The following is a 25,325-nucleotide window of genomic DNA, read 5'->3' as shown; positions in this document are numbered from 1 at the left end:
CATAAGAGGAGGTGATGGTAGAGGATGCAAGGAGCAGGTCATTGTTGGATCTTAGGGGGCAGGGTGGAGTATATTTGTTGATGAGTGAGGACAGGTAGGGTGGGGCAGCATTGGTGAGGGCTTTGTAGGTCAGGGTGAGAATTTTGAATTTAATTCTGCTGTGAATGAGGAGCCAATGAAGGGACTCACAGAGAGGTGCAGCAGAAACGGAGCGTCGAGAGAGGTGGATTAGCCTGGCAGATGCATTTAGGATGGATTGAAGGGGAGAGAGGCGGGAGAGAGGGAGGCCAGTTAGCAAGTTTTTGCCATAGTCAAGTCGGGAAATTACCAGGGAGTGGATAAGCAGTTTAGTAGTTTTGTCACTCAGAAACGGACGAATTTTGGATATATTGCGTAGGTGGTTGTGGCAGGATGAAGAGAGCAGTTGGATGTGGGGAATGAAGGACAGATTTGAGTCAAGTGTGACTCCGAGGCAGCGGACTTGGGGTGATGGGGAGATAGTGGTGCCGCCAACAGTGATGAATAAATTAGAAACTGTAACTGGAGTTAGAGGGGGGGATTAGAAGTAGTTCAGTCTTGGCCATGTGTATATATATATATATATATATATATATATATATATATAAAGATATATATACAAAGATATATATATATATATATATATATATATATATATATATATATATATATATATATATAAATATGTTTCTTTCCTATGGCATGGAGAGTCCACAATGTCATTACAATTACTAGTGGGGATATTCAACTCCTGGCCAGCAGGAGGAGGCAAAGAGCACTCCAGCAAAGCTGTTAAGTGTAACTTCCCTTACCCATAATCCCCAGTCATTCTCTTTGCCTTTGTCAATGGAAGCTGTGTGAAGACGGTGTCTGAAGATATTTAATCCTTTTATGGGTACTATTCCCTGCAAGCAAGGATTAGTGGCTATGCTGTTTCCATGTCAATCTCTTTAGTAAGAGTAATGGTGGCTATTAGCAGTTAGAAAGTGGCGAGGTTGTCTTTGCTTTATTTCTAACATTATTGCTACCCCTTCATAGAAAGCCAGGGTTGGTTACTCTGTTCTTTCTTTTTCTTCAGGTCCCTGATAGAGGCTGAAGTGTCTATCACACCTAAAGAAGCTGTTCCTGCCCTGCAGCTGGATGCACAGGTAAGTGCATTTGCCTTCTAGGTACTGAAGGGCAGCACTTTGGAGGTTAATTCCTCTTGTGGATCATCATCTAGGACATGTATATCCCCTTTAGGGGTTATAAGTGGGACAGTTTGGCAGGCACTGTAGTGTGTGAATCTTAAGGGGTAATTTTTCCCTTTTCATACAGAGACTGGCTGAAGGGTCACAAGGAGGGTCTAGGACCTTTATTTAACTTCCTACATTATCCATTAAGCTTATGGATTTAATTACTGGGTTCCGTTGCATACTGTTTATTTACATTATTGAGAGACAGAAATGCGCACCTTTTAGTGGCGCAGTTTCTTTTTGAGGTGCGGTCACGTGACCTCCGCTCTCCACTTTTACTTAATCTGAGCGGAGTGAAAGGCAGTGCGTGTGTATTAGCGAGGGTGAAGACATGTCGCTTTTTTACTCTGCTATGGACACAGACCAAGTTTCTATGGATAAATGTTTATTATGTTTAGAGGCCCAAATTGTTTTACCTATGCAATTTTGTTCCTCATGTTTAGCTAAGACTCTAAAATAAGATAAATTACTCCCTTGTCTCTCAGGATAATTCTGTTCAGGATATGCCTCAGCATTCTCCTCAAACGTCCCAAGCTTTAGTGGTTTTACATACAGTGCCCTGCTGCTCCACTCAACCTTCTGGGGCTGTTTATTTGCCAGGAGATTTTGCTGCACAAATAAATTCTTCTGTGTTTGCAGCTTTCCCTACTGTGGTTAAGCGTAAGAGGAAATCTAAACATCTAAACTGCTGGGAAAGTTTCTGACCCCTCTAAATCTGTGTTGGTCAACCTTTCCCAAATGTCTGAGGGGGAGGATACTTCAGTAGCTTCTGAAGGTGAAATCTCAGACTCTGACATGATGGGGGAAATGTCTTCAGAATCTGAAGAAGTTAATTTCAGATTTAAGCTTCAACATCGCCGGTTGCTACTGAAGGAGGTTCTAGCTACTTTAGATGACTCTGAACCTTCGGTTGCTGTCAACCCTAAAAAGTCTAGTAAACTTAATAGAGTTTATTATTCTCCCTCTTCTATGGATGTTTTTCCTGTTCCAGACAAGATGTCTGAAATTATAGCTCAGGAATGGGATAAGCCAGGGGTTCCTTTTTCCCCTTCCCCTGTTTTTAAAAAGATGTTTCCTGTTGCTGACTCCATTCGTGACTCATGGTGCACTGTGCCTAGAGTAGAAGGAGCTATCTTTACTCTAGCTAAAAGAACTACCATTACTATAGAGTATAGTTGTTCCTTTAAGTATCCCATAGATAAGAAGCTATAGGCTTACTTAAAAAAGATGTACATCCATCAAGGATTACAGTGGCAACCTGCGGCAAGTATTGCTACAGTTGCGGGTGCAGCATCTTATTGGTGCGATGCCCTGTCTGATCTGATATCAGAGGAGAAAACGATTGAGGAGATCCAGGATAGGATAAAGGCTCTTAAATTAGCCAATACCTTTATCTGTGATGCCAACATGCAGGTAATTAGTCTGGAAGCTAAGCTATCTAGCTTCACTGTCCTAGCTCATAGAACTCTGTGGTTAAAATATTGGTCGACTAATGTACCTTCAAAGGCCAAGCTTTTGGCTTTACCTTATAAAGGTAAGACCCTATTCTGTCCTGGTCTGGCAGATATCATTTGAGAGATTACAGGTGGAAAGGGATCTTTCCTACCTCAGGACAAGAAGAATAGACCTAAAGGTCGACAGACTTCTAATTTTCGTTCCTATTGCAACTTTAAAGGACAGAAGTCTTTCTCCTCTTCTTCCAAGCCAGACCAATTCAGGTCCTCTTGGAAATCTAGCCAGCCTTGGAATAAGGGAAAACAAAACAAGAAGCCTTCTGCTGACTCTAAATCAGCATGAAAGGTCCGCCCCAATCCAATTTTGGATCAAGTGGGGGACAGGCTTTCGTTTTTTCAACAGGCTTGGATATGTGATGTCCCGGATCCGTGGGCTGTGGACATAGAATCCCAGGGAAACAAAATAATGGGCAGATTTCTCCTGTCAAGACTATCGTCCTCAAACCAGGAAAAGAGGGAGGCCTTCTTAAATTGCCTATCCTCCCTGGGAGTTATTGTACTAGTCCCTCTAGAGGAACAAGGTCAAGGATTCTATTCAAATCTATGTGTGGTTCCCAAAAAGGAGGGAACTTTCCGTCCCATCCTAGACTTAAAGTGCCTCAACAAATTTCTCAGGGTTCTGTCCTTCAAGATGGAAACTATTCATTCCATTCTTCCATTGGTTCAGGAAGGTCCGTTCATGTTGACTATAGACCTGAAGGATGCGTACTTACACGTTCCCATTCACAGGAATCATCACCAGTTTGAAAATGTTTGCCAAGAAAGGCAAAACCTTAGAGTTTGTTGCACTTTTGTTTGGTCTTGCCACGACTACCAGAATATTCACAAATGTTCTGGGGGCTCTATTGGCAGTAATCAGATCTCAGGGAATTGCTGTGGTGCCTTATCTAGATGACATCTTGGTTCAAGCATTATTTTTTCATCTAGCAAAATCTCATACAGAGATGTTGTTGTTTTTTCTACGTTCCCACGGGTGGAAGGTTAATCTGGACAAGAATTCTCTAGTTCCAACTACAAGAGTGTAATTCCTAGGGACTATTATAGATACTCTGTCCATGAAGATTTTCCTGACGGACATCAGAAAATCCAAACTTCTTGCTTCTTGCCTTTCTCTCCAGTCTGCTATTGGTCCATCAGTTGCTCAATGAATAGAGGTGATTGGTCTGATGGTGGCTTCCATGGACATCATTCCTTTTGCTCGGCATGCTCAGTGAATAGAACGGAGACCATTTAGATTTATCACAGAGGATAAATCTGGATCCCCTTACAAGAGACTCTCTCTCGTGGTGGATTTCACAGGAACATCTGTCTTGGGGGAACTTGCTTTCTGAGATCTTCCTGGGTCATTGTGACTACGGACGCCAGCCTATGAGGCTGGGGAGCTGTTTGGGGTTCTCAAAAGGCTCAGGGCCTGTGGTCTCGAGAAGAGTCTTTTCTTCCCATAAACATCTTGGAGTTAAGAGCAATCTTCAATGCCTGGACAGATTGGCCTCAATTATCTTTAGTCCAGTTTATCCGATTCCAATTGGACAACATCACCTCAGTGGCTTACATCAACCACCAGGGAGGAACTCTGAGTTCCTTGGCCATGAAGGAGGTGACTCACAATTTGCAGTGGGTGGAAGTTCAAGATTGTCTCCTATCTGCCATCCACATCCTAGGAGTGGACAATTGGAAGGCGGATTTTCTGAGCAGACAGAATTTAATCCCAGGGAGTGGGCTCACCATCCGGAAGTGTTCTCAATGATAACCCTCATGTGGGGGGTTCTGGAGTTGGATCTGATGGCATCTCGTCAAAACGCCAAGCTTCCAAGGTACGGCTCAAGGTCAAGAGATCCTCAGGCCGCTCTGATAGATGCTCTGGCAGTTCCTTGGAATTTGGTCAAGCATTCCTGTTTCCTACATTTTCTCTCCTTCCATGAGTCATTTCTTGTATCAAACAGGAGAAAGCGTCTGTGATTTTAATAGCTCCTGCCTGGCATCGCAGGATCTGGTTCGCAGATCTGGTGAAGATGTCATCTCTTCCACATTGGAGGTTACCTCTGAGGAAGGGCCTTCTAATTCAGGGTCCATTCCTCCATCCAAATCTAGATTCTCTAAAGCTGACTGCTTGGAGATTGAATGCCTAGTCCTGTATAGACGTGGTTTTTCGGAAGCGGTCATTGAAACTATGCTTTAGGCTCGTAAACCTGTTACTCACAGGATTTACCATAAGGTATGGCGTAAATACCTTTTTAGTGCAAAGCTAAGGGTTTCTCCTGGAGTCAGGTGAGGATTCTCCAAATGTTATCTTTTCTTCAGGATGGCCTGGAGAAAGGTTTGCCAGTCAGTACTCTGAAGGGTCAGATTTCTGTACTGTCTATTCTTTTGCACATCTCAACGTCTGGCAGATTTTCCAAATTTTCAAGCTTTTGTTCAGTCCCTGGTCAGAATCAGGACTGTGTTTAAACCTGTTGCTCCTCCTTGGAGCCTTAACCTATTTCTTAAAGTTTTGCAGCAGGCTCCGTTTGAGCTGATACATGTTGTTGATATAAAATTGTTACCTTGGAAGGTTTTGTTTCTCCTTGCTATTTCTTCCGCTCACAGAGTTTCTGAGCTTTCAGCTCTGTAGTGTGATTTCCCGTACCTTATTTTTCATGCAGATAAGGCGGTCCTTCGTACTAAATTGGGGTTTCTCCCTAAGGTGGTGTCAGATCGAAACATTAATCAAGAAATTGTTGTTCCATCTTTTTGTCCTTCTTCTCATAAGGAACGTTTTTTGCATAACCTGGATATTGTGCATGCTCTAAAATTTTACTTACAAGCTACTAAAGATTTTCGGCAATCTTCTGCCCTGTTTGTTGTTTTCTCTAGAAAGCGTAAGGGTCAGAAGGCCACTTCTACTACTCTTTCCCTCTGGTTAAGAAGTATGATTTGTTTTGCTTATGAGACAGCTGGACAGCAGCCTCCTGAGAGAATTACGGCTCATTCCACTAGGGCTGTTTCCTCATCTTGGGCTTTCAAAAATGAAGCTTCTGTGGAACAGATTTGCAAGGCGGCAACATGGTCTTCTTTGCATATTTTTTGCAAATGCTACAAATTTGATACTTTTGCCTCAGCTGAGGCCTCCTTTGGGAGAAAGTTTCTTCAAGAGGTGGTGCCATCTGTTTAGGTCCACCTGCCTTGTTCTCCCTCCCTTTTCATTCTGTGTACTCTAGCTTGGGTATTGGTTTCCACTGGTAATTGGAATGATGTTGTTGACTCTCCATGCCGAAGGAAAGAAAACAAAATGTATGCTTACCTGATACATTTCTTTCTTTCTGGGCATGGAGAGTCCATGACCCCGCACTCTTTTTAAATTATAATTCGGCAGTTTTTTTGAGTAAACTTCAAGCACCTCTATACCTTTGTGTTTCTTCTTTTTCCATTTTCCTTCGGCTGAATTACTATGGATTATGGGTAAGGGAAATTACACTTAACATCTTTGCTGGGGTGCTCTTTGCCTCCTCGTGCAGGCCAGGAATTGAATATCTCCACGAGTAATTGTAATGACGTTGTGGACTCTCCATGCCTGGAAAGAAAGAAATTTATCAGGTAAGCATAAATTTAGTGTATATATATATATTTTTATATATATATATATATATATATATATATATATATATATATATATATATATATATATATATATATATATATATATAGATAAATATACACTTTCTGAGGTGTGTGTATATATATATATATATATATATATATATAATTGCAAATGAGGTGTGTATATAAACATAACATTATTATTATTATATTTAAGATAAATAGATAGATAGATAGATAGATATTACTTGAAACACGTTTTCAAAACAAGTTTAATAGTTAAATATTCTCATGTTTTATTGTAATAGTTTTGCTGGATAGAACACAAATTGTCCCTGCAACCTTGCAGAAACCAAAGAGGGGCTGACCATGGGCGTTACTATGTGTTCCAGGGTGTACTCCCAGCGTAGTCCTGATTTTTCACCTAGACCTCGACTCGGCATGCAGAATTCAAAAAGGCGTGATGACCCTTGCTAATAATCTCATCTTGAGGTCATGTCTCACTATTTCAAAGCTGACAAGGTGATCTTTAATTTTCTATTATTTCTCTTGAACTTGTTCAGTTTTCTGCATATACTAGGGAGGACAGTTTCATAGAGGGTGTATTTTTTTCACATATGTTTATTGTATAAGATTTTAATTGCGTCTTTTTGATGCCTGTATCCATGACAACTGAGATGGCTCCATTACACAATGTAATGTAGTAATGAGCAGAAATAATACAATTACAGTGATCACTAATGACCACAAAAAAACTTACAGCTAGATTACGAGTTCGGCGTTAGCCTTAAAAAGCAGAGTTAAGGGGTCCTAACGCTGCTTTTAACGCCCGCTGGTATTACGAGTCTGGCAGGTACAGGTGTACCGCTCACTTTTCTTCTGCGACTTTTCCATACCGCAAATCCCCTTACGTCAATTGCGTATCCTATCTTTTTAATGGGATTTGGCTAACGCTGGTATTACAAGTCTTGGAAGAAGTGAGCAGTACAGCCTCTACCTCCAAGACTCCTACCGCATATAAAAGTCAGTAGTTAAGAGTTTTATGGGCTAACGCCGGAACATAAAGCTCTTAACTAAAGTGCTACAAAGTACACTAACACCCATAAACTACCTATAAGCCCCTAAACCGAGCCCCCCCCCATATCGCAAACACTATAATAAAATTATTTAACCCCTAATCTGCCGACCGGACATCGCCGCCACCTACATTATACCTATGAACCCCTAATCTGCTGCCCCTAACATCGCCGACACCTACATTATATTTATTAACCCCTAATCTGCCGCCCCCAACGTCGCCGCAATCTAACTACACTTAATAACCCCTAATCTGCCGACCGGACATCGCCGCCACTATAATAAATGTATTAACCCCTAAACCGCCGCACTCCCGCCTCGCAAACACTATAAAATTTGTTATTAACCCCTAATCTGCCGTCCCTAACATCGCCGCCACCTACCTACAATTATTAACCCCTAATCTGCCGCCCCCAACGTCGCTGCTACTATATTAAATGTATTAACCCCTAAACCTAAGTCTAACCCTAACCCTAACACCCCCCTAACTTAAATCTATTTTTAATAAATATAAATAAAATTACTATAAATAAATAAATTATTCCTATTTAAAACTAAATACCTATAAAATAAACCCTAATATAGCTACAATATAACTAATAGTTACATTGTAGCTATTTTAGGAGTTATTTTTATTTTACAGGCAACTTTGTATTTATTTTAACTAGGTACAATAGTTAACTACTTAATAAATACAAAATTACCTGTAAAATAAACCCTAACCTAAGTTACAATTACACCTAACACTACTAATTAAATTAATTTCCTAAACTACCTACAATTAAATACAATTAAATTAAATAAACTAAATTACGGGGGAAAAAAACACTAAATTACAGAAAATAAAAAAGAAATTACAATATTTTAAAATAATTACACCTAATCTAATCCCCCTAATAAAATAAAAAAGCCCCCCAAAATAATAAAATTCCCTACCCTACACTAAATTACAAATAGCCCTTAAAAGGGCCTTTTGCGGGGCATTGCCCCAAAATAATCAGCTCTTTTACCAGCCCTTAAAAGGGCTTTTTGTGGGGCATTGCCCCAAAGTAATCAGCTCTTTTACCTGTAAAAAAAAGAAATACAATACCCCCCAACATTACAACCCCCCACCCACACACCCCTACTCTAAAACTCACCCGATTACCCCTTAAAAAAACCTAACACTACCCCATTGAAGATCACCCTACCTTGAGCCGTTTTCACCCAGCCGGGCACCAGTGGTCATCCGATGGGGCAGAAGAGAACATCCGGACTGGCAGAAGTCTTCATCCTATCCGGGCAGAAGAGGACATCCGGACCGGCAGACATTTTCATCCAAGCGGCATCTTCTATCTTCATCCATCCGACGAGGAACAGCTCCATCTTGAAGACCTCCAGTGCGGAACATCCTTCTCGGCCGACGGACTAACGACGAATGAATATTCCTTTAAATGACGTCATCCAAGATGGCATCCCTCGAATTCCGATTGGCTAGATCAGCCAATCGGAATTAAGGTAGGAAAAATCCGATTGGTTGATTTAATCAGCCAATCAGATTGAAGTTCCATCCGATTGGCTGATTGGATCAGCCAATAGAATGCGAGGAATATTCATTCGTCGTTAGTCCGTTGGCCAAGAAGGATGTTCCACCCTGGAGGTCTTCAAGATGGAGCTGTTCCTCGTCGGATGGATGAAGATAAAAGATGCCACTTGGATGAAGATGTCTGCCGGTCCGGATGTCCTCTTCTGCCCCATCGGATGACCACTGGTGCCCGGCTGGGTGAAAACGGCTCAAGGTAGGGTGATCTTCAATGGGGTAGTGTTAGGTTTTTTTAAGGGGGGATCGGGTGGGTTTTAGAGTAGGGGTGTCTGGGTGGTGGGTTGTAATGTGGGGGGGGGGGGTATTGTATTTCCTTTTTTACAGGTAAAAGAGCTGATTACTTTGGGGCAATGCCCCACAAAAGGCCCTTTTAAGGGCTATTTGTAATTTAGTGTAGGGTAGTGAATTTTATTATTTTGGGGGGCTTTTTTATTTTATTAGGGGGATTAGATTAGGTGTAATTAGTTTAAAATATTGTAATTTCTTTTTTATTTTCTGTAATTTAGTGTGTTTTTTTTCCAGTAATTTAGTTTATTTAATTTAATTGTATTTAATTGTAGGTAGTTTAGGTAATTAATTTAATTATAGAGTAGTGTTATGTGTAATTGTAACTTAGGTTAGGGTTTATTTTACAGGTAAAATTGTACTTATTTTAACTAGGTAGTTATTAAATAGTTAATAACTATTGTGCCTAGTTAAAATAAATACAACGTTACCTGTAAAATAAAAATAAATACTAAAATAGCTATAATGTAACTATTAGTTATATTGTAGCTATATTAGGGTTTATTTTATAAGTATTTAGTTTTAAATAGGAATAATTTATTTAATTATAGTAATTTTATTTAGATTTATTAAAAAACATAATTTATGCTTACCTGATAAATTCCTTTCTCCTGTAGTGTAGTCAGTCCACGGGTCATCCATTACTTATGGGATATTAACTCCTCCCCAACAGGAAGTGCAAGAGGATCACCCAAGCAGAGCTGCTATATAGCTCCTCCCCTCTACGTCACACCCAGTCATTCGACCGAAAACCAAACGAGAAAGGAGAAACTATAGGGTGCAGTGGTGACTGGAGTATAATTTAAAATTTAGACCTGCCATAAAAAACAGGGCGGGCCGTGGACTGACTACACTACAGGAGAAAGGAATTTATCAGGTAAGCATAAATTATGTTTTCTCCTGTTAAGTGTAGTCAGTCCACGGGTCATCCATTACTTATGGGATACCAATACCAAAGCTAAAGTACACGGATGACGGGAGGGACAGGCAGGATCTTTATACGGAAGGAACCACTGCCTGAAGAACCTTTCTCCCAAAAACAGCCTCCGAAGAAGCAAAAGTGTCAAATTTGTAAAATTTGGAAAAAGTATGAAGAGAAGACCAAGTTGCAGCCTTGCAAATCTGTTCAACAGAGGCCTCATTCTTAAAGACCCAAGTGGAAGCCACAGCTCTAGTAGAATGAGCTGTAATCCTTTCAGGAGGTTGCTGTCCAGCAGTCTCATAGGCTAAACGTATTATGCTACGAAGCCAAAAGGATAGAGAGGTAGCAGATGCTTTTTGACCTCTCCTCTGTCCAGAATAAACGACAAACAGGGAAGAAGTTTGGCGAAAATCTTTAGTTGCCTGTAAATAAAATTTCAGGGCACGGACTACGTCTAGATTGTGCAGAAGTCGTTCCTTCTTTGAAGAAGGGTTAGGGCACAATGATGGAACAACAATCTCTTGATTGATATTCTTGTTAGTGACTACCTTAGGTAAGAACCCAGGTTTAGTACGCAGAACTACCTTATCTGAATGAAAAATCAGATAAGGAGAATCACAATGTAAGGCTGATAACTCAGAGACTCTACGAGCCGAGGAAATAGCCATTAAAAACAGAACTTTCCAAGATAACAGCTTGATATCAATGGAATGAAGGGGTTCAAACGGAACCTGTAAAACGTTAAGAACTAAGTTTAAGCTCCACGGTGGAGCTACAGTCTTAAACACAGGCTTAATCCTAGCCAAAGCCTGACAAAAAGCCTGAACGTCTGGAACTTCTGACAGACGTTTGTGTAAAAGGATGGACAGAGCTGAGATCTGTCCCTTTAAGGAACTTGCAGATAAACCCCTTTCTAAACCTTCTTGTAGAAAAGACAATATCCTAGGAATCCTAACCTTACTCCATGAGTAACTCTTGGATTCGCACCAGTGTAAGTATTTACGCCATATCTTATGGTAAATCTTCCTGGTAACAGGTTTCCTAGCCTGTATCAAGGTATCAATTACTGACTCCGAAAATCCACGCTTTGATAAAATCAAGCGTTCAATTTCCATGCAGTCAGCTTCAGAGAAATTAGATTTTGATGTTTGAAAGGACCCTGAATTAGAAGGTCCTGTCTCAGAGGCAGAGACCAAGGTGGACAGGATGACATGTCCACTAGATCTGCATACCAGGTCCTGCGTGGCCACGCAGGCGCTATTAGAATCACTGATGCTTTCTCCTGTTTGATCCTGGCAATCAAACGAGGAAGCATCGGGAAGGGTGGAAACACATAAGCCATCCTGAAGGTCCAAGGTGCTGTCAAAGCATCTATCAGGACCGCTCCCGGGTCCCTGGACCTGGACCCGTAACAAGGAAGCTTGGCGTTCTGGCGAGACGCCATGAGATCCATATCTGGTTTGCCCCAACGTCGAAGTATTTGGGCAAAGACCTCCGGATGAAGTTCCCACTCCCCCGGATGAAAAGTCTGGCGACTTAGGAAATCTGCCTCCCAGTTCTCCACTCCTGGGATGTGGATCGCTGACAGGTGGCAAGAGTGAGACTCTGCCCAGCGAATTATCTTTGATACTTCCATCATCGCTAGGGAACTCCTTGTCCCTCCCTGATGGTTGATGTAAGCCACAGTCGTGATGTTGTCCGACTGAAACCTGATGAACCTCAGAGTTGCTAACTGAGGCCAAGCCAGAAGGGCATGTTTATTGGAAGGAGACTCTCCACTTGAGTCCACGATCCCTGAGCCTTCAGGGAATTCCAGACAGCACCCCAACCTAGTAGGCTGGCGTCTGTTGTTACAATTGTCCAGTCTGGCCTGCTGAAGGGCATTCCCCTGGACAGATGTGGCCGAGAAAGCCACCATAGAATAGAATCTCTGGTCTCTTGATCCAGATTCAGCGTCGGGGACAAATCTGAGTAATCCCCATTCCACTGACTTAGCATGCACAATTGCAGCGGTCTGAGATGCAAGCGTGCAAAAGGAACTATGTCCATTGCCGCTACCATTAAGCCGATTACCTCCATGCATTGAGCCACTGACGGGTGTTGAATGGAATGAAGGGCACGGCAAGCATTTAGAAGCTTTGTTAGCCTGTCCTCTGTCAGGTAAATTTTCATTTCTACAGAATCTATAAGAGTCCCCAAGAAGGGAACTCTTGTGAGTGGTAAGAGAGAACTCTTCTCCTCGTTCACTTTCCACCCATGCGACCTTAGAAATGCCAGTACTAACTCTGTATGAGACTTGGCAGTTTGGAAGCTTGACGCTTGTATCAGAATGTCGTCTAGGTACGGGGCTACCGAAATTCCTCGCGGTCTTAGTACCGCCAGAAGAGAGCCCAGAACCTTTGTAAAGATTCTTGGAGCCGTAGCCAACCCGAAGGGAAGAGCTACAAACTGGTAATGCCTGTCTAGGAAGGCAAACCTTAGATACCGGTAATGTTCTTTGTGAATCGGTATGTGAAGGTAAGCATCCTTTAAATCCACTGTGGTCATGTACTGACCTCTTTGGATCATGGGTAAGATTGTCCGAATAGTTTCCATTTTGAACGATGGAACTCTTAGGAATTTGTTTAGGATCTTTAAATCCAATATTGGTCTGAAGGTTCCCTCTTTTTTGGGAACCACAAACAGATTTGAGTAAAACCCTTGTCCATGTTCCGACCGCGGAACTGGGTGGATCACTCCCATTAGTAAAAGGTCTTGTACACAGCGTAGAAACGCCTCTTTCTTTATCTGGTTTGTTGACAACCTTGAAAGGTGAAATCTCCCTTGTGGAGGAGAAGCTTTGAAGTCCAGAAGATATCCTTGAGATATGATCTCCAACGCCCAGGGATCCTGGACATCTCTTGCCCAAGCCTGGGCGAAGAGAGAGAGTCTGCCCCCCACTAGATCCGTTTCCGGATCGGGGGCCCTCACTTCATGCTGTCTTAGGGGCAGCAGCAGGTTTTCTGGCCTGCTTGCCCTTGTTCCAGGTCTGGTTAGGTTTCCAGCCTTGTCTGTAGCGAGCAACAGCTCCTTCCTGTTTTGGAGCAGAGGAAGTTGATGCTGCTCCTGCCTTGAAGTTACGAAAGGCACGAAAATTAGACTGTCTAGCCCTAGGTTTGGCTCTGTCTTGAGGCAGGGTATGGCCTTTACCTCCCGTAATATCAGCGATAATTTCTTTCAAACCGGGCCCGAATAAAGTCTGCCCCTTGAAAGGTATGTTAAGTAATTTAGATTTAGAAGTTACATCAGCTGACCAGGATTTTAGCCACAGCGCTCTGCGTGCCTGAATGGCGAATCCTGAATTCTTAGCCGTAAGTTTAGTTAAATGTACTACGGCATCAGAAATAAAGGAATTAGCTAGCTTAAGGGTTTTAAGCTTGTGTGTAATCTCATCTAATGGCGCTGAGTCAAGGGCCTCTTCCAGAGACTCAAACCAAAATGCTGCCGCAGCCGTGACAGGCACAATGCATGCAAGGGGTTGCAATATAAAACCTTGTTGAACAAACATTTTCTTAAGGTAACCCTCTAACTTTTTATCCATTGGATCTGAAAAGGCACAGCTATCCTCCACCGGGATAGTGGTACGCTTAGCTAAAGTAGAAACTGCTCCCTCCACCTTAGGGACCGTTTGCCATAAGTCCCGTGTGGTGGCGTCTATTGGAAACATTTTTCTGAATATAGGAGGGGGTGAGAAAGGCACACCGGGTCTATCCCACTCCTTAGTAACAATTTCAGTAAGCCTCTTAGGTATAGGAAAAACGTCAGTACTTGTCGGTACCGCAAAATATTTATCCAACCTACACATTTTCTCTGGGATTGCAACTGTGTTACAATCATTCAGAGCCGCTAACACCTCCCTTAGCAATACACGGAGGTTTTCCAGCTTAAACTTAAAATTTGAAATGTCTGAATCCAGTTTATTTGGATCAGATCCGTCACCCGCAGAATGAAGCTCTCCGTCCTCATGTTCTGCAAATTGTGACGCAGTATCAGACATGGCCCTAGCATTATCAGCGCACTCTGTTCTCACCCCAGAGTGATCTCGTTTACCCCTAAGTTCTGGCAATTTAGACAAAACTTCAGTCATAACATTAGCCAAGTCTTGTAGAGTGATTTGTAATGGCCGCCCTGATGTACTTGGCGTTACAATATCACGCACCTCCTGAGCGGGAGATGCAGGTACTGACACGTGAGGCAAGTTAGTCGGCATAACTTCCCCCTCGCTGTCTGGTGAATGTTGCTTAACATGTACAGATTGACTTTTATTTAAAGTAGCATCAATGCAATTAGTACATAAATTTCTATTGGGCTCCACCTTGGCTTTTGAACATATTGCACAAAGAGATTCCTCTGTGTCAGACATGTTTAACAAACTAGCAATTAGACTAGCAAGCTTGGAAATACTTTTCAACTAAATTTACAAGCAATATGCAAAACGTTACTGTGCCTTTAAGAAGCACAGAAAAACTGTCACGGTTGAATAACAATGAACCGGATTAGTTATAGAAACCAAATTTTCACAGTAAAAGCATAAATTTAGCAAAGGATTGCACACATTAGCAATGGATGATTAACCCTTAATATTAGAAAAAACGTATAACAATTGAAAATATAAGCGTTTTTATCACAGTCAAAGCACAGTCTCACAGGTCTGCTGTGAGTGATTACCTCCCTCAAAACTAGTTTTGAAGACCCCTGAGCTCTGTGGAGACGTCCTGGATCATGCAGGGAGAAAAAGGCAGACTGTGACTGAATTTCTGATGCGTAGTAAAAGCGCCAAAATAGGCCCCTCCCACTCACAATACAACAGTGAGGGAAGCTCAGTAAACTGTTTTAATTTAAAACTAACGACAGCCATGTGGAAAATAATGCCCAAAACAATTTTTCACCAAGTACCTCAGATAATTAAACGATTTAACATGCCAGCAAACGTTTAAAATCTAATTTATGAAATGTCATTAAAAGCCTGCTGCTAGTCGTTCACACTGCAAGTTAGGCTAAAAGTTATATGCATACAGTATTTTCCCAGTGAAGTGCCATTCCCCAGAAATACTTAAGTGTAAACATACATACATATCAGCCTGATACCAGTTGCTACTACTGCATTTAAGGCTGTACTTACATTATATCGGTATTAGCAGTATTTTCTCAGTCAATTCCATTCCTTAGAAAATAATATACTGCAACATACCTCTTTGCAGGTGAACCTGCCCGCTGTCCCCTGATCTGAAGTTACCTTACTCCTCAGAATGGCCGAGAACAGCAAATGGATCTTAGTTACGTCCGCTAAGATCATACAAGAAAAACTCAGGTAGATTCTTCTTCAAATTCTGCCTGAGAAGAAAAACAACACACTCCGGTGCCGTTTTAAAATAACAAACTTTTGATTGAAGATATAAAAACTAAGTTTAATCACCACAGTCCTCTCACACATCCTATCTATTAGTTGGGTGCAAGAGAATGACTGGGTGTGAAGTAGAGGGGAGGAGCTATATAGCAGCTCTGCTTGGGTGATCCTCTTGCACTTCCTGTTGGGGAGGAGTTAATATCCCATAAGTAATGGATGACCCGTGCACTGACTACACTTAACAGGAGAAATAGATTTAAGTTAGGGGGGTGTTAGGGTTAGACTTAGGTTTGGGGCTAATACTTTTACTATAGCGGCGGCAATGTCCAATCGGCAGATTAGGGGTTAATAATTGTAGGTAGGTGGCGGAGACGTTGGGAGTGGCAGATTAGGGGTTAATAAATATAATGTAGGTGTCGGCGATGTTAGGGGCAGCAGATTAGGGGTTCATAGCTATAATGTAGGTGATAGCGGTGTCCAGAGCGGCAGGTTAGGGGTTAATAATATAATGCAGGTGGCGAGGATGTCGGGGCGACAGATTAGGGGTTAATAAGTGTAAGATTAGGGGTGTTTAGACTCGGGGTTCATGTTAGGGTGTTAGGTGTAGACTTAGAAAGTATTTTCCCATAGGAAACAATGGGGCTGCGTTAGGAGCTGAACGCTGCTTTTTTGCAGGTGTTAGGTTTTTTTTCAGCCAGCTCAGCTCCATTGTTTTCTATGAGGAGATCGTGCATGAGCATGTTTTAGCCAGCTTACCACTACCTTAAGCAACGCTGGTATTACAGGGAGAAGTGGCGCTAAATTTGCTCAACGCTCACTTTTCTGAGGCTAACGCAGCCATTCAGAAAACTTGTAATACCAGCGTTGTTTAAAGTGTGCGCTGGAAAAAAAAGGCTCGTTAGCAACCCAAGTTTTTACCGACAAAACTTGTAATCTAGCCGTTAATTTTTTTGCAAACCTAACCAAAAAATATGTAATTACTTACTAACCATCACTTTAAAAAATAAAAACTTTGAGATGCAGCAAAAAGAAAAAAAAGCCATCCATCCCTTAAAACCATAATAAACATAAAGGGGCCTATTTATCAAAGTTTCAACCGAAAATATGCCGGAATTCTGCATCATACTTGTTGTGAGATTATCAAAGCCTCAAGATCGGCAAATGTTGAAATTTGTGACATAACATAGGATCCCGCGATCTCAATCCGACGCAGATTGATGCTTACGTCATTACAGATGTTTTCCGAATACACATTCGGCTCTATTTGACACTTTTTCCAATTTATCAAACTTCTAACAGGTACGCTTGCGGCTATTCCGATGCATCGTACCTGGTTTTCAATCCGCCACCCTTGAGGCCGCGGATGCCATAGAAATCAATGGGAGTATGAAAGCACCGAAAGCTTATGTTCAATGCTGCAAGATAATGAAGCATACCCCATTGATTTCTATGGTATCAAAAATAAAAAAAATACACCTAATCTAATAGCCCTATCAAAATAAAAAAGCCCCCCCCCCCAAAATAAAAAACCCTAGCCTACAATAAACTACCAATGGCCCTTAAAAGGGCCTTATTTGGGGCATTGCCCCAAAGATAACAGCTCTTTTACCTGGCAAAAAAAATACAAACACCCCCCCAACAGTAAAACCCACCACCCAACCAACCCCCCAAATAAAAAAAATATCTAAAATAACTAAAGCTACCCATTGCCAGGTAAAAGAGCTGTTATCTTTGGGGCAATGCCCCACAAAGATAATACGTTTTTTAGTTAATAAGTTTATTTAGTGGCGGCGGTGTCAGGGAGCGGCGGGACAGGGGTTAATAACTTTATTTAGGTTGCGGCGGTGTCGGGGAGCGGTGGGATAGGGGTTAATAACTTTATTTATGTTGAGGCGTCGGGGAGTGGCGGGATAGGGGTTAAACATTTTAGTATAGTGGCGGCATTTAGTGAAATGGTATAAATAAAGTTGGGAAAAAGCCGAATCAACGCAAGATCGATGACTGCTAGTTAACAACAGTCCGATGCTCATAGCCCCGTACTTGGTGTGCGTGTTTATAACCTTTTTTTTATAAATAAAGAGAGCGTATTGAGATCTGCGGCCGCGATGTTAGGCGAGCGTATTGATGCCGGTGAATGCAACATAGTTGACGCTCTGATAAATATCCCCCAAAGTCAGGAGAAATTAGTAGAAGCTGAGCCGGGAGCCACATAGAAGAAAGAAGAGTTGCTGGCCTGTGACTGTAAGTCATCCTTTCTCCTGGTCGTCTGTGCCAGAGGATACAGTATGTATTTGCGCACCATTGAAATAAATATAATGGCAGGTTTTTCTGTGCAGCAAAACTGTGATGGCTATCTTGGAAACCCTGTCATTATATTTTAAAGGCAAATCAATGTACTTTACTTGAACTGTGAACTCTTTTTACATGGGCACATAAAGGGACCAACCATGATGCAGATGGAAACCAGGCATTACAAGGCCCCTCTGTAGCACTATCACTACTGATTACAGGAACAGGCCGCCCCCCTAGAGACCTCAGACCCCTGTAGCTAAGCCCTTGTATCAGTCTAAAAACTGTATAAAGTAGATGTAAACATAATTAATTAATATATATAGATGTATGTATAATACCGTATATATATATAATATATATATATATATATATATATATATATATATATATATATATATATATATATAATGCACCGAAATGGAAATTCTGGACCGAAATCAAATCCGAAAAATCCGGGATGCACTTGGCCGAAAACCGAAACTGATATCGAAAATGTATTTTTTTTTTAGTTTTTTTTTTTTTTGCATAATTAGAGCCAATAAAAAAAAGCCCACACTTTTATTGAAAGTAACACACTAAAATTGGACAAAAATATCTTTAAACAATAATATGCTACACAATAATTTTACAAAAAAAAAAAAAAACAGGCAAGAAATAATGCAATTTTCGGCCAAAATGTTTCTGCGACCAAAATTTTGGTGCATCCCTACTTAAAAAAATTATAAATATCAATATACTGTATTATTCTTCATTTAGTTCTATGTAACATAATCATATTTATCTGGGGTTTTTTTACCAATTATCCAAATAAAGTATAGTCCTAGAAAACTCATATGCAAAACAGTAAGTCAAGTAATAAACTTAAACAGAGATGTGAGACAAAGTACAGAGACGCCAATAGTGCAGATCAATGGTGATATAAGGCACAACAAAACCCCAATATGCACAGGATACTCACATGTGGTGAAGGCAATCAATTTTGCCCATAGAGACAGGCTGGATTTCACAGCAATCCAGCTGGCTGTTCCAAGGTGGAGTAACGGATGGGTGGGTGTCAGAGTGTTAGTACTCTAAAGTAGCATAGCAACAGGAAGTATCAAACATAACACTAGGAGTGGATTTGATAAAAAAGTAAATTTATTTAAAAAATATAAAAAGTAATACCACTCATCTCAGTGTTAAAAATGTATCTTATACATAAGGAATACATGCGACGCGTTTCTCAGATATACTGTTTCCTCAGGCATGTTGTTACACAATTCTTAACCTCCTTATATAGGGCTATGCTACTAGGAATACACCCACAACCCACCCCCAACAATTGTCAGATTTCAAACCAATCAAGAGCCTTCATTCAACAATGACGCCGCCCCTATTACAATATACTACATAAATTCTCTATGTATGCTCTAGTAACCTTTCAAATAAGTGAATAAACTAAATGTTTCTAAATTGGTGTTTTTATATATGTTTGTATTTTACAAGAACCTAAAATTTTATAATAGACATTTTGTTATTTATGTTGTTCGTAATTTCTATACTCTCATAGGGTGGCTAGGCTGTCAATCATTCTATAGTTGGATATTTCGCAAAATCAACTTTCTAATTTGTCTATATGGCTGTCAATCAAATGAGATTTTTGCGCTCAATCTCCTACTGCCATTCTAACTATTTCTACATTGTCATTCGGAGTGCGCACATCCAATCATAGCACTGTCTAGGGGCGCGCCTCCATTGCCAATGCGTAACGTTATGTGCCGTAATTAGCATACACTGAAGTCTAGAAGTGTATGATACTAAATTGCGGACAATGGTAAACAAAGTCTCCCATTGGTCTTGCCTGTGGTCCCATGGTGGGGGGGCCCGTGCCTCTGCTACTGGTATTATAGGCTGTTGTCATAACTTCGGAGAGTGTAGTGATTGGTGGCGGCCAGCAGTAAACAAAACCTCCCATTGGTCATGCCTGTGTTCGTGTTAAACAGGTTGTGACTATAACCAGGATATGTGCCATAGTTAAACCCGATTACTCTAAGTTCAGTTAATCCGCTATATGATGTTATTGCAATCATGGGAGCTGGTTACATAGTGAAGCACCCATTCGAAAGAAATACTAATTCTTTAATAGACAAAGAATTTGCTATATTGACATTGATATTTATATATAGCAGTACCTATATATAGCTCTAGGCTAGCATCAAATTTGAAACATGCTACACAATAATTTTACCGAAAATAACAGGCAAAAAAAACGAAAACGAAATATCCTAAAATGCCATTTTCGGCCGAAGTTTTCTGCGGCCGAAATTTCGGTGCATCCCTAATATATATATATATATAGAGAGAGAGAGAGAGAGAGAGAGAGAGAGAGAGAGTAAAACAGACAGACATATAAGGTGAGAGAGAAAGAAAGATACTTACGTTTGCAACTGTTGGTATTCTTCTTACTGTAGCCTGGCATACAACCACACATAAGTCTCCCCAATGTTGACAACACACAACGAGAAGAATACCCACAGTTTAATGTTTTACAAGGTGGGTCTTCTATAAAAAACAAACAAAAACATATTAATAAAATAAATACAGCAAACACATAATGTATTATGAGATGACCCTAAACATTTATAGTTTATTACTTTTATTCACATTAAAGACACTTATCAATAGTTTTGTGACATAAGCATGACATTTGTGAAATAATATTGAAACTCAATTGTTAAAGCTTTATTAGCACAAATGACGTTCCCACAAGCTTACCCTAATTTGTGAAAAAGGCCTATAAAGATTAGGAAATATGTATTTTGGACTAAGAATTTGTAATATAATGATGCACCATAAATGAACAAAAATATGAATTAACACAGATATTTTAGTGAATGAGTGCACTGTATTATTCTAATATTAAAGTGATTGCCAATTTAGGGCTAGATTATGAGTGGAGTGCTATTTATCAATCCTGCTCGCATATTATCTCCACTAGAAGTAAGCTTTTTGAGCACGTATTACAAGTTGAAAGTAAAAAGTTTTCGCATGAGTGCTAACCCAACACGCACAAAAAGCATCACATTTAGATAAATTCTGATTAAAAACATGGGCCTAGATTTAGAGTTTGGCGGTAGCCGTGAAAACCAGCGTTAGAGGCTCCTAACGCTGGTTTTAGGCTACCGCCGGTATTTGGAGTCAGTCAGGAAAGGGTCTAACGCTCACTTTTCAGCCGCGACTTTTCCATACCGCAGATCCCCTTACGTAAATTGCGTATCCTATCTTTCAATGGGATCTTTCTAACTCCGGTATTTAGAGTCGTGTCTGAAGTGAGCGTTAGAAATCTAACGACAAAACTCCAGCCGCAGAAAAAAAACAGGAGTTAAGAGCTTTTTGGGCTAACGCCGGTTCATAAAGCTCTTAACTACTATGCTCTAAAGTACACTAACACCCATAAACTACCTATGTACCCCTAAACTGAGGTCCCCCCACATCGCCGCCACTCGATTAAATTTTTTTTAAATCCTAACCTAAGTTACAATTAAACCTAACACTATACTATCATTAAATTAATTAAATAAAATACCTACAATTACCTGCAATTAAACCTAACACTACACTATCAATAAATTAATTAAATACAATATCTACAAATAACTACAATGAAATAAACTAACTAAAGTACAAAAAATAAAAAAAAACTAAGTTACAAAAAATAAAAAAATATTTACAAACATAAGAAAAATATTACAACAATTTTAAACTAATTACACCTACTCTAAGCCCCCTAATAAAATAACAAAGACCCCCAAAATAAAAAATGCCCTACCCTATTCTAAATTACTAAAGTTCAAAGCTCTTTTACCTTACCAGCCCTGAACAGGGCCCTTTGTGGGGCATGCCCCAAAGAATTCAGCTCTTTTGCCTGTAAAAAAAAACATACAATACCCCCCCCCAACATTACAACCCACCACCCACATACCCCTAATCTAACCCAAACCCCCCTTAAATAAACCTAACACTAAGCCCCTGAAGATCTTCCTACCTTGTCTTCACCATGCCAGGTATGACCGTCCGTTCCAGGCTCCGATATCTTCATCTAAGCCCAAGCGGGGGCTAGACATCCATCATTCGACGGCTGAAGAAGTCCAGAAGAGGCTCCAAAGTCTTCATCCTATCCGGGAAGAAGAGTAGATCCGGACCGGCAACCATCTTCTTCCAAGCGGCATCTTCTATTTTCATCCGATGAGGACCGGCTCCATCCTGAAGACCTCCACCGCGGACCCATCTTCATCCGGCGACGTCCAACTGAAGAATGACGGTTCCTTTAAGGGACGTCATCCAAGATGGCGTCCCTCGAATTCCGATTGGCCAATCGGAATTAAGGTAGGAAAATTCTGATTGGCTGATGGAATCAGCCAATCAGAATCAAGTTCAATCCGATTGGCTGATCCGATCAGCCAATCAGATTGAGCTCGCATTCTATTGGCTGTTCCGATCAGCCAATAGAATGCGAGCTCAATCTGATTGGCTGATTGGATCAGCCAATCGGATTGAACTTGATTCTGATTGGCTGATTCCATCAGCCAATCAGAATATTCCTACCTTAATTCCGATTGGCTGATAGAATCCTATCAGCCAATCGGAATTCGAGGGACGCCATCTTGGATGACTTCATTTAAAGGAACCGTCATTCATCGATCAGTCGTCGGCCAGGATGGATGTTCCGCGTCGGAGGTCTTCAGGATGCTGCCGCTCCGCTCCGGATGGATGACGATAGAAGATGCCGCTTGGATGAAGACTTCAATCGGATGGAAGACCTCTTCTGCCCCGCTTGGATGAAGACTTCTACCGGATCATGGACATCTTCAGCCCCCCGCTTGGGCTTGGATCAGGACATCGGAGGAGCTCTTCTGGACCGATCGGTGAACCTGGTATGGTGAAGATAAGGTAGGAAGATCTTCAGGGGCTTAGTGTTAGGTTTATTTAAGGGGGGTCTGGGTTAGATTAGGGGTATGTGGGTGGTGGGTTGTAATGTTGGGGGGGGGGGTATTGTATGTTTTTTTTTACAGGCAAAAGAGCTGAACTTCTTGGGGCATGCCCCGCAAAGGGCCCTGTTCAGGGCTGGTAAGGTAAAAGAGCTTTGAACTTTAGTAATTTAGAATAGGGTAGGGCATTTTTTTATTTTGGGGGGCTTTGTTATTTTATTAGGGGGCTTAGAGTAGGTGTAATTAGTTTAAAATTGTAATATTTTTCTTATGTTTGTAAATATTTTTTTATTTTTTGTAACTTAGTTCTTTTTTATTTTTTGTACTTTAGTTAGTTTATTTCATTGTAGTTATTTGTAGATATTGTATTTAATTAATGTATTGATAGTGTAGTGTTAGGTTTAATTGTAGGTAATTGTAGATATTTTATTTAATTAATTTAATGATAGTGTAGTGTTAGGTTTAATTGTAACTTAGGTTAGGATTTATTTTACAGGTAATTTTGTTATTATTTTAACTAGGTAACTATTAAATAGTTCTTAACTATTTAATAGCTATTGTACCTGGTTAAAATAATTACAAAGTTGCCTGTAAAATAAATATTAATCCTAAAATAGCTACAATGTAATTATAATTTATATTGTAGCTATATTAGGATTTATTTTACAGGTAAGTATTTAGCTTTAAATAGGAATAATTTATTTAATAAGAGTTAATTAATTTTGTTAGATTCAAATTATATTTAACTTAGGGGGGTGTTAGTGTTAGGGTTAGACTTAGCTTTAGGGGTTAATACATTTATTAGAATAGCGGGGAGCTCCAGTCAGCAGATTAGGGGTTAATAATTGAAGTTAGGTGTCGGCGATGTTAGGGAGGGCAGATTAGGGGTTAATACTATTTATTATAGGGTTAGTGAGGCGGATTAGGGGTTAATAACTTTATTATAATAGCGGTGCGGTCCCCTTGGCAGATTAGGGGTTAATAAGTGTAGGCAGGTGGAGGCGACGTTGTGGGGGGCAGATTAGGGGTTAATAAATATAATATAGGGGTCGGCGGTGTTAGGGGCAGCAGATTAGGGGTACATAAGGATAATGTAAGTAGCGGCGGTTTACGGAGCGGCAGATTAGGGGTTAAAAATAATATGCAGGGGTCAGCGATAGCGGGGACGGAGGTTAATAAGTGTAAGGTTAGGGGTGTTTAGACTCGGGGTACATGTTAGGGTGTTAGGTGCAGACGTAGGAAGTGTTTCCCCATAGCAAACAATGGGGCTGCGTTAGGAGCTGAACGCGGCTTTTTTGCAGGTGTTAGGTTTTTTTTCAGCTCAAACAGCCCCATTGTTTCCTATGGGGGAATCGTGCACGAGCACGTTTTTGAGGCTGGCTGCGTCCGTAAGCAACTCTGGTATTGAGAGTTGCAGTTGCGTTAAAAATGCTCTACGCTCCTTTTTTGGAGCCTAACGCAGCCATTCTGTGGACTCTCAATACCAGAGTTATTTTAAAGGTGCGGCCAGAAAAAAGCCAGCGTTAGCTACGCGGGTCGTTACTGACAAAACTCTAAATCTAGCCGATGGTGTAAAAATGATAGGTTTGACTTTTTAGAGCACTGGGCTCTAAGGATGGATTGCACCTGAATGAGATGGTTGCAGGTGTGTTAGGGGAGAGTATGCTAAGCACGCTTAGAGAATCTTTTAAACTAGGCAAAGGTGGGGGGAGGGTCAGTCCAAACATAATATAACAGATGGATCAGTCTTTGAATATGACAGACCTAGAATATTTTTAAAGAACTGATCACAGAAGGGTACACTTAGGAAATGTCACACTAGAAGAAGGAAAGCCCACCAAGTAGCAGAAGAAAGTGCATGGGAATCTGACAGCAAATGCAAGAAAGAGTAAAATAGGGGAGCTGGAGCTCTTAGTTGCAGAAGAGGACTTTGATACTTTATTAGTATAACTGAAACCTGGTAGGATGATTCACATGACTGGGCAGTTAATTTAGCGGGTTATACTTTATTTAGGAGGGACAGGAGTAATAAAAGGAGTAGATACATTTGAATGTATATTAAACCTTGCCTTAAACCTACAATAAGGGAAGATATTTATGATGATGCAGGTGATAATGTAGAGACACTGTGGGTTGAAATAAAGAGTGAGGGAAAAATCCTAAAAAAAATATTAGGAACATGCTATAAGCCCCCCAACATTAGTGACATTGACAACTCAACTACTAATGCAAATAGGAAAGGCTGCTATTAATGCAAGTAAACTGGCCCAATGAAACTAGTAATACAGGGAGATAGATTTATAAATGTCCTCAAATATAACTTCATGTTACAATTAATAGAGTAGCCAACTATGAAAAAAGCTATATTGGATTTAGTGCTATCAAACAATACAGAAATAATATCAAACATAGAAGTTACATTTGGTTAACAGTGATCATAGCATGGACACATGAAATCCCTTTCCATAAGC

At 40.7% G+C, this 25,325-nt stretch overlaps 1 protein-coding gene across 1 annotated transcript in view; it reads right to left on the bottom strand.

Moving 5' to 3' along the window:
* Window positions 1-25,325, bottom strand: part of STAB1 (stabilin 1) — a 1,127,460-nt gene that overhangs the window by 858,644 nt on the left and 243,491 nt on the right. Inside the window, exon 7 of the mRNA XM_053721023.1 lies at window positions 20,306-20,428. Within this exon, the coding sequence (XP_053576998.1) occupies window positions 20,306-20,428 (123 nt within the window). The remainder of the gene's footprint in view (window positions 1-20,305; window positions 20,429-25,325) is intronic.

The sequence above is a fragment of the Bombina bombina genome, chromosome 7 (genome assembly GCF_027579735.1).
Source record: "Bombina bombina isolate aBomBom1 chromosome 7, aBomBom1.pri, whole genome shotgun sequence".
Classification (NCBI taxonomy): domain Eukaryota; kingdom Metazoa; phylum Chordata; class Amphibia; order Anura; family Bombinatoridae; genus Bombina; species Bombina bombina.
This window is presented reverse-complemented; position numbering and strand designations above follow the sequence as displayed.